At 35.9% G+C, this 10,694-nt stretch overlaps 1 protein-coding gene across 5 annotated transcripts in view; it reads left to right on the forward strand.

Moving 5' to 3' along the window:
* SUPT3H (SPT3 homolog, SAGA and STAGA complex component) overlaps positions 1 to 8,946 on the forward strand; it is a 618,339-nt gene extending 609,393 nt beyond the window's left edge. For 3 of the 5 annotated variants that reach the window (XM_037843148.1, XM_037843146.1, XM_037843142.1), the window contains one exon: positions 8,546 to 8,944. In XM_037843148.1, the coding sequence (XP_037699076.1) occupies positions 8,546 to 8,611 (66 nt within the window). In that variant the 3' untranslated portion in view covers positions 8,612 to 8,944. Of the gene's footprint in view, positions 1 to 8,545 lie in introns of all 5 variants that reach the window. The other 2 variants (XM_037843147.1, XM_037843143.1) reach the window with 2 other exon arrangements.
* Positions 8,947 to 10,694: the final 1,748 nt, after the last annotated feature.

Here is a 10,694-nt window from a genome sequence, read left to right on the forward strand (position 1 = left end):
AACAAGATGCACAATGTGGAGGAGACAGACTCATAAGACATTGTTACTTCTCTACTCACATGCTCTTCCATTGTCAGTCTATAACAGTTCAGTTTTGAAATAAATGCCAAGAGATAATATTCCAACTTAATGTAAAGAATGTATAGTTTATATGAGGCCCTAAAGTAGCAATTCAAAAGAATCATAGAATGCATATTATAACATGAGTATTTCTTACCTGTATTTTGATGAACTCTTCAGTGGTAGGTAGCCTGTGGTGGTATCTTGCATTTAGTATTTATTGACAGGCTCAACCTATAGACTAGGATTTGAGAACAAGATAGGTGTAGCTCTGTCTCCTTTGGGTCTTGCCTAGAACACTCTTCTGTCCCCTACCCACCCTCCTCCCATCCCTAACTCAGGTCCTTCAAGAATCATCTTTGATCACTACCCCCCACCTCTACTGCCCTCTTGTATGGCCCTATTATAGTCTCTTCTCATTTTTTAACTCTCATCACTCTTATCATTTCTCACTCAATATATGTCTGTTCACCACGGAGGGCAGGAACCACATCTGTTTTAATTACTGCTGTATCTGTAACACCTTGTATTCTGTATTTGTTGATGAATGAATAAATGAAAGACAGTAGGTTCATATAGATATATACTTTCAAGGGTGGTTACCATATATGATTGATGTTAACTACTGTTCCCTGATTGTTGTATTTCATAATTTTTAATATTCATTGTCTTCAAAGAATTCTTGGGAACCTTAATAATTATTTATTTACTATCCCAAACCGGTATTTTGACTATGGGCAAAACAGCTGTTGCTACCCATGCTCTTCATTCTTGTAGTGTGATTTTTGATGTGGCAGAAGGTAGTGTTTCTTTTCATTTTTATCTTGTGTCATTATTGTCTAAGGCCTTGAAAATACAAGTGAATAATATTATCATAAAACCAAGATTGTAAAAAATATATTTTATATTATCTACTATAAATTTACTATTCATTATAATTTTCAGGAGCAGTATTTGAATTTAAAATATTTAGACTCCACAAAACAATTTGACAGACTTGTTTTAGATGACTTGGATACTCTTTTTCTGGCACACAAAGGCAATTGGCTTGATTGAGGCAAAAGTTTTTATTCTTGACACATAATCTAGAAGAAGCCCAGAAATGATCCCAGTGGGAACTCAGAACTAACATCAGAGTGTTTGCTTTGCCGCGTTGCTAATGGTTGGGTTATCAAGGTTATTGATTTATTTTTCTTTAACAGTTGCTGCTGATGGTTATCTTGTGAGATGATAAGTGTGTGGTCTAAGCCTAATTTTTAGGCACTGGAAATATCCCAGCCCCTGCTCTCATAGTAAACACATGTTAGCATTTTTCATTGTCCAGAGGAAACTAAGCTACTCTCTAGTCAAATTCATTCATTCATGAGATGATTGTTTATTGAGTTACCTACTTATTTGCAGGGAATTGGGTTACACCTCGGAAGTAAGAGATAAGTAAAACAGCAAAGTCTCTGTCTTCTTGATTTTTGGGGTCAATCAAGAGAAATGACAACTCTTGTTAGAACTGAGCCCCCCAATTTGTCACTTTTCACATATTTATTTATATGTGTTTGTAGCTTGGAATAATTTCAGACATCTGTGTTTTGATTGTTTATAATATAAAGAGCTGAGGAAAAGTTTAACTTTATTGTCCTAAAATTATTATTAACCATAAATGTATTTAAGCACATTCAATGTCATGGAAAGAATAATTTATACATAGAAATGCTACAATTTTGGTCCCTTGTATAAAGTTGCTAAAGATAACATTCACCAGAAAAGTCTTTTTTCCTAAAATCCAGTGTTGTTTGTATCAGCCACTTAATTAGTTTACTCAGCAACAACAATAAAAACATCTCTTGCATGATTTGACTGAAATTACTTGGATAAAGAAAGGGTAATTTTTTAAAACTAAATTTTAATTTAGAGATTTTTGTATTCACAATGCTAAAACAACTTGGTAATAACCCAAGAATTTATAAAATCCCAACATTAATTTTCTTTAATAAAATGAAGAGAATCTGACAGAGTTCGAAAAAGGCATATATATAATAGTAAGTTCCTCAAGTTTATAGACTCCAGGTTACTTGGAATAGAATGAGAGTTAATGCTACATCTTTTTTTCCCACTCTACCAGCCAGAGAAGACCTCTTATTTAAAGGGCAGGGCTCCCTTCACTGTTCTTAAATAAAGGCTTTTCTGTCTGACAAACTGCCCTGGGTGATTTTCACAGGATATTTATAACATTGGGGAAGTATACAAAAAGGAAAATGTTTAATGAAGAGTTTTGCATGTTACAGTGCTATAAATCATCTGGTTCAATTTAGATTCTCTGAAATATCAGAGTTAGAATGAAATTATCAAAGGGGGAAAAGTCACATGGCAATGGTACAAACAAGATGTGCCTATTTGTATTTATGTTTGCTAATGAAATTCAGCCATGATTCCCACTTTGATTTTAAGAGCCTTAGACCAACCATTCAGCTTTATTCATTAAAATTAAATCTCTTGCCCACACACAGACACAAGGGCAGCAAAGAAGGGGCATATTTTATCTTTTCAAAAGCTATTGCATAGCTTTGATACGAAGCTCCAAAGCTTCAGAGATTTATGGTATTAAAGCAAAGCAATATGCCTGTCAGAGCACAGTCACCTCTGTAGGCAAATAGAGGGGCCAGAAGCAGGCTCCAACTTTGAATCCAATGATCCCACAGAGGGAAGGGCTGAACTCGGATATATAGGGACAGTGGAATTTGAGATAACTTAGTGTAGTCTCCAATTTTGCTGGCAGAAGAGAGGTAGAAAAGGCCAGTTAAAGTACAACTGGATTTTACTACAAAGTTTGAAGGTAGAGTGGAGTAGATAGGAAGGCAAATTTAGCTGATTTTGTGAGACAGCATTTATACATGAAATTCAGAGATGTACCTATCTGCCCACCCCCAGCTCAACTGAGTATACTAATAAACCAAACAGTTATGTTAACTTAACAAGTAAGGACTCTAGTGAAAGCCTGTTGCTTCTAGTTTACCCCACTACCCCCCTACCTTTTCCTCCCAGCAAAGCCATTGGCTGTGGAACCTCTGCCTTCTGTGCCCTCATCAATCCTGGGGAGTGGAGAAGAACTTTCAGGAAACCACCAGGCTTTTAGTAACCAGGGCGGCCCCTGTGGCATGCAGATCATCCAAAATGCAGAGTCTACCCTACTCTTAGTTAATTGGAAGTTAAGGGTAGTTTGGGAGAGGATGAGTGTATGCTCCAAATCTTTTTCTTTTCCTTTTTACCACTAGATTTAACCCAAATTGTCCAACTCCAGACACATCCAAGCAGGCCACATTATTTGCTCAGTACTAAATCAGACACTGAGCACTGAGCACAGCCTTAGTAAGACTTCAGCAGAAACACATAGTGTGTCACCCCCTTGAAGATCCTAAAGATGTGTACTTTTGCCACAGGACCTTTCAGCCAGGTTTATCTTAATTATTTTGATCTTTTGTCCAGTATTCAAAATGATTATTTTGGGCACTCAGGCACAGATAGCAGAAAAGCCAGAAGTAGAACTAAAAGCTAATAATGCTCTGACTTGTTCTAACTACTCAGCTATACTGTTTTGGACATCATTGTGCCTCCCTCCCCAGGCCCTTCACTTTTGTTCTGCTCCCGAATGCTCTTAATCCAGAAGAACAGTTTCTTTCCCTACATCTGTTTTCCCCGTTAAGGTCGGGGAAGCACAACAGAGCTTTGGGCAGAATCGGGACCGTCCGTAAAGAGCCCTAGACTGAGGCAGGAATCCTGGGTTCTCACTGCATAACCATAGACAGGCCACTCTCTCTGGGCATTCATTTTTTCATCTTTTAAATTAGAGATTGGACAAGAGGAGCTCACAATGATCCCTTCCAATTTCAAAGTTCTGTTGTTCCTTGAATCTAAATGCTAGCAAAAGGTTTATTCAGTCTGTTTTAGCTTAGTTTTCAAATTCCTTTTTCATTATCTTATTAAACTTGGTGTGGCCGTCAGACAGGCTATGTTCCTTAGAAGTGGCATTCAGCATCTACGAAGGAACAAAATCAAAGACTATTTTACAGGCGGCTCACAAGTAGAAAGTGAGAAATATGGGTAATCTGTATACTCTCTGGGTAAAAGGCATGGTCTGAAAACCTTAATTTCTATCTCTTCTGCATTAAATGTATTAAATGTGAATATTAGGGTTTCCATTTAGAAATACTATTTCCTGCACAATTATGACAGGGTTCCAGTTATTAACAAGACCATTTTTGAGTCCTATCACAGTATGTGCATCTTCTCTCCCACCTTTTCAGCCTTCACTATGCATCCAAAACACCTGGGGTGATTTTAAAACATTACAAAACATGAACTCCACTCAGACCAATTGACTCCAAAAAAGTGGGGTCCAAGTATCTGTACTTTTAAAAGCTCCTCAAGTGATTTTAATGCAGAATGTTCTGTACTGTATATTATTCTTAAAGTTATTTAGAAAATAAGTACTAGTTGAGAAATGCCTCCAAGGTGAAGATGGTTTAGATTCAAGTCCCAAAGGCTGATCAGTTTAGATTTGAAGTAAAATTTTAATTTACCCTTTAAGTAATGTTTACCAAGAATTGAGTTTGTTAGGATTGGGAAATACGTGTGTCTGTAGAAACCTGGGTGCAATAAATTATACCAGATTTCAGGAGGGTTTTTTTTGTTTGTTTGTTTGTTTTAATGTAAGATAATATGGTATAATGAAAAGAATACAGGACCTGGGATTTGAATCCTAAATCTACCACTTACAAGTCATGTCACTTAAAAAGGAGAATAATACGGCCTTATTTACTAGTTGTGGTAAAGCTCAAATTAGATATCGACATGTAAGTACTTCATAAACCACAAAACCATGTTTTTCAGCATTTTTTAATCTTTGCCTCTCGCTGCTTTGAGAAATATACAGATCTGATGCCTTTTTAAGACACTATTTGAAATTAAATATTGTGATTAAAATAATAAAAAAAAAGCACAGAAAGGCTGTTTTGTTTTCTCCCTTCTTACCCTTGAGAGTCACCTCTCAACGCATTTTACTGTGGTAGTTAAAACGTTAACGTTAAATTAGAAGCTTAGTGAGGGTAAGAACTGTCTTATCTTTGTGTCCTTTGCACCACCACACACACAGGGTAAGAACTCAATAAAGATTTGCTGAAATCAAATTAAGCAATAGAGTCAAAAATCCTTTTTCTTAGGCCTTTGAGAAATGAAGTGTTTGTAAGTGAATTGGGATCAGCTACAGTGACATTCTTACGTTATTTTAAGTATGAGAAAGCAGAAAAGAATCAGGAAAGGTAGTAATGAGAATAAATATTCCTGACCTGGGGAGAAGGGGTGATTTTTGCTATAGTTAACTCTTTATTAATTAAGCTAATGGCACAAATAGCACAAACACACAATCCTGTTTAACATTTTATCTTCTTTTGCTTAAGATAAACTTTAACATTTTGCTTCTTAATATTAATTTGTATTCCTTAAAATGTACCAATTGCTGATGACCCATAAGAAAGCAGAAGTAAGCCAATTTGGTGTTTAAATGTTTCTCTAGCTTATCCATATGCAGATAAGCAAAAAATATATATTCTAATTTTAAAACCACATGCTTATGAATTAATTTCTCTACAAATGTCCAGTGCAGTGAGTAGAATCTGTGTCTGCTTATCTGGGTGGACTGACCTTCTGGTAAGAGGTCATATTTTGGAGCTGAATGAATATCAAAAATTGGGAAATAGCTTAGTCCTTAAAAGAAAAAAAAAAAAAGCTAATAACTTTGAGTGTTGCTAAAATGCCTGAGCTTTTAAAAAAACTCACATGGGAATAACACGTAGTAGAGAACAGAACTTTATTAAATAAGAAATAAAGCTTAAGTTGTATATAGCCAAGTAAAAGTTGGTTTGTTGGGGAAGTCTGATTTTCTTACTGATTAATTTACAATTTTCAACAGTTGGTATAGGTTCTGGTTCTTTCTGGTCAAGTTCTGGATTTTACTAACTAGGAGTATCTGTTAAGATATGGAACTGGGAATCATTCATAGGCTCTGACAGAGGAGGGTGAGTAGATCCAAAGTGTTTCATGGGAATGTGGCCTCTGGAAGGTCCTCACACCAAGCAGTGTTTAAATTTAGTTTCATCATTCACAACAAAAATAGAGAGAAATTCACAGTTGGCACAAAAATGGGCTGTCTTCATTCATCTTCATTTAAAGTTGCTTACTCTGGAAAGATTGCCAAATTTGGGATGTTCTCATAATTGCCTTACATAGACAGCATACATTCTTTATACACCAAAAGGAAAAAGTGTGACTCAGGATGGAGGACCCTGGGGGACTGTTTGCTGAAATTGCTTTTTACTAATTACACACGCTTGTTTGTTCCTTCTTTATTTTAGGATTGTAATAGGAAGAACTCATACCAAAAATCTAGGTCAGCTCTAAACTTTGGTTCTCTCATTAGACTTGGCTACTTGAGAATATATGTTATTAAATAAACCTTTAATCTTTAGTTGATTGCAGAGAATGGTGATAAATCATCTGTGGAGGAGAATTGATCTTTGAAAAGTGACTTTTATACTAGAGAGCACCATTTCATATTGCCCAGATTGAAAAGTTTAAACTTGGTTATTTCTCAGGTGAGCCCAGCCAAAATTCAGTCTTCCACGGAGCCAAAACCTCTTTCCCAAGCAGGGCACGCTTCAACCATTTACCTTTAAGAGGAATCCAGTTTTACTCCCAGGTCCATTTATCTCCATGTAAACCATCCCTGCGCTTGAAATATTATGTTATGTTAAAGGTTGTCACAGTGGTTGTAAATTTTAAATATCAGGGTCAAGAAGTTGAAAATATTACTTTGGCATAAGCCTCTCTAAGGCAGCCATGGTGGTAGGGGCTGGTTCAAGGCCTGAGGCTCCCCTGCCTGTGGTTGTGGGAAGACACTCTATCCATTCCTGCAAGTTATTTGTGGCTCTCTGAGGAACTCATTTAACACTGTTCTCTAGTGCTGCAGTCTTAGGAGAGTTAAGTTGGAAGTTTCTTGTCCTTATTAGAATGTTTGCTTCAATCCACAAGTGTTCTATAGCATAAAAAGTCCAATGGTAAGGAACAAGCACTGAGGTATGAAACTTGAAATGTGCCACTGTTTCCTTGATATATTGATCAGGAGTCAGCTGTGTAGTGGCATAACCAACGGCGGAAAATTCAGCCAGGATTCCAAAGCCTGACAACCATAGTAAATTCTCTGTAAGCCTCAGGATATTTGGAGAGAAAGTTCTCAAGATAATTGATTTTATGGTTAGCTGAAGGTTATCCAGAAAACTGTTTGTGTTTCACCTCCTGTTGATAGTAGTCTTTCTAAAAAACTTGGGTCTACTTTCCTTTTTTTAGTATAATTACAATGTAATTTAATCTCTTTATTATGAGTAAGACTTTTCAGTGCCTCCTTAGCATTATCTTGGTCATAAAAGCCTATTCTATATTTCCCATAACATGGGAAGGTAAAATTAATAGGTTGAGAGTGTACAGACTCGAGAATAGGCCCAGTGTTATTATTATGAGATTTTCTTATCATTTTTTCCGTTTTTCAGAAAACGGATTATAGAAAATTCCATCTAATTGAGGGTTATGAATTCTCTCAGCATGACTGTTATTACTTTAAATAATGAAAAATATGGTGGGAAAATTGTTTTTTTATTCCTAAGACCTGGGTTTTAATTTTGCTTTACTCTGGGTCACACTGTGAGATTCAGGACAAGTCACAGAGGCCCCATGTGGTCCAGCTCTTCCAACTCTGAAATGCAAAATATATCTCTTGGATGAAAACATAAAATTTTACTTTCTTTATTGGAACATATTGTGCTATTGCATACTAGTATCCAGTTTCCCATTTTCTTTTGTGGGAATACTTTATCCCACCATGCATATCCCTATATACATTCATATATACATGTATTTTTGTAAAATTACATAAGTTCCAAGTTTTCTGTAATGTCTGTAATGTGCAGAACCCCTTTGAGGTCACCCTTTAGGAGAGAGTAAAGGCTCTTTTAAGTCTTTTCCCATAGTTTTTCACTCATATGATAAATTAGGCCTGGAAAGGCTATAATGAGTCAATAATTTATAGACTATTAATATACTTAGTTAGAAGTGATGTTTTTAGCATGTCAAATAGAGAACACATGTTTATAAAGGACAAACAGATTCGACACAACATCTCTTTGGCCTAACCAAGCCCAAACAATTAACACAGGGGATGTCTTATTTTGTACATCTCCTGCTCCCCCAAAATAGAATCACTAACCGCTTGTTAACCACACTGACTTTTTAAATAGAGAGAGTGGTTGCTATAGCTGTGCCACCAGAAGTATTCAGATTAAGCACCCTATTAGATCGTAACCAGCAGAGTCTACAAAACAGGGGAAAGTTCTGTTGATTTTTTGCCTCCTTTCCTTGTTTGACTTGATGTGATAATTCATTACAGATTTCTTTTTCTTTGACAGAGTGCCTACCGCAGAAATGGGATGGCTTTTCTAGCCTGCTGATGTGACAGTGACTACAACAACAGGAGAGGCAATGTTATATTAAGATGATTTCTTTTCCCCATCTTGGACAAAATAAAATACAAGTTTAACTTCTCTGTGTCCTAAATAGTGGGCTGGTTTGTTGTGACTGTCAACTGACTGACTCCAGCTCTTTTCCAGCCCCCTCAGTGCTTAGTTTTGTTTACTAGATGGGCCATTTAGCTAATTAACGGCAGGATGTTTGGGATGGTATGTAGGTGGACAAGAATGCAGATCACACAATTTTGAAATTTTAATTTGGAATGGATTTACTGCTATCGGCTCACACATCTTAAAACTAGTATCTTTTTTTTTTTTTTTTTTTTTTTTTTTTTTTGGTGTTTTTTTTTTTTTTTTTTTATTTTTTTTAATATAGGTTTGGGACAAAGGAAACAATAGGACAGTCAGTTTTCTACTCCCACTGTCCCACCATCTTTGCTTTCCAACATTTGTTGAGTATATCTACATGTATTTTAGTCAAATATCCATTTTTTAAACTCACACTAATCAAAGACCTAATGATGAATTGCATGGTCCCATTTTTTTCTTTCCTTTACCCCACTTATATATATCATTTTTCATGTCTTCTTCCCAACTTCCTGCATATTCTTCTATCGTGTGTGTTTTTCCTCACATGCGGCTTCTTCCTTCCTCTTCATTTCCCTCCTTTCCCTGCTCCTTCAATCCCCAGGCCTACCACTACCACACATGCCATACCCATTTAAAAGCAAAGGAATCAGAATCAACAGAAGGCAGCAAGCAGAGTGATTTGTTTTTTCCCTTTAAAGAGCTACCCCACCTAGACTGAAAATGTGGACTGGGTGATTTCTAGCTGGTTGCGGCTAAGCTACCCTTCTGGCATCTATACTTCCTCCATCCAATATATGTGGAACTGTTAACTCTTGGGAACAAACCAGAAAAAGGTTGTTTCTTTAATTCTATAAGAGTTTTGTGTAATTTTACTTTTATCATGGTTTTTACATATACTGAAAGTCTTTGTAAAGAATTAATAAAAACAGAAATGAAAAACATGAAAGATTTTCTTCCTGTGACCAAACCATTGTGAGTCCCAGTAAATATGATTGTGCCATATTATTCACATTTGTTAACTGTCATTTACCTGTCCTATGTAGTCCTTCTGGAAAAAATCTGCATGTCAAGAACAAAAACACAGATATATAATATCAAAAAATTGCCAAAGGGTTTTGATGTTCCATCTGTGCTTGTTGAAATGTATGATTAAATTTTTCTTTTTATCATCAGTCTTATTTCTCTTGGCATCCCTAATCATGGAAAATTATAACCTTGCAATAAACATCCCAGCTTTTAAAATGACAGCATTTATTGTATTTGGTTTCAATCTGCCAGGCTTATAGATGGTATAAAATTTTCAGGGGCAAGCTCTTCACATCAAAATTCCTTCCCTCCCACATTATACATTTTAAAGTATGCACAAGGCAGAAAATATAGGAGTTAGTTTTTTCCCCTTCATTTTATTCTACCTGATCTCCCTATAGTCCCAGAGAAGGAAGACTCAATGTACATTTCTCTCGGAAATATGACAGGTCTGTGTTTTTGTTGGTCTGGTGTATGTTTGTCTATCTTGAACAGTCTGACAGGTAATTATTTATAAAATCTGGTTTTGCCCAGTAAGTCCATATAATAACCCTTCACTTTTCATCATAAGCCAGTGAGCTGAATTTAGAATAAAACAAGGTCATTCATATCTATCCTGAACCAGTCTAGATGTCCCCATAATTGCACAATATTAATTTTTTAAAATTCTTTTTTTCCCTTCAACACTTAGGTTCCTTCTCCGACTCTTTCCACATCACTAAATTTGAAGTGAAATAAAATTTCCTTAAATAGTGAGTATAGAGAAAAAAGAAAATTTGTAGAAGGGAAATTTCCGGAAATGTGTCTTAAATGAATTGCTCTCTCAATGTTATGTAGAATCAGATAATGTTAGAGCAGAAGATGGTCTTAGAGATTATTTAGAACAACCACTTATTTTACAGATAAAAGAAACATAGCCTAGAGAGGTAAAGTGACTTTCCCGAGATTACCATA

Source organism: Choloepus didactylus, chromosome 7, assembly GCF_015220235.1.
Source record: "Choloepus didactylus isolate mChoDid1 chromosome 7, mChoDid1.pri, whole genome shotgun sequence".
Classification (NCBI taxonomy): Eukaryota; Metazoa; Chordata; class Mammalia; order Pilosa; family Megalonychidae; genus Choloepus; species Choloepus didactylus.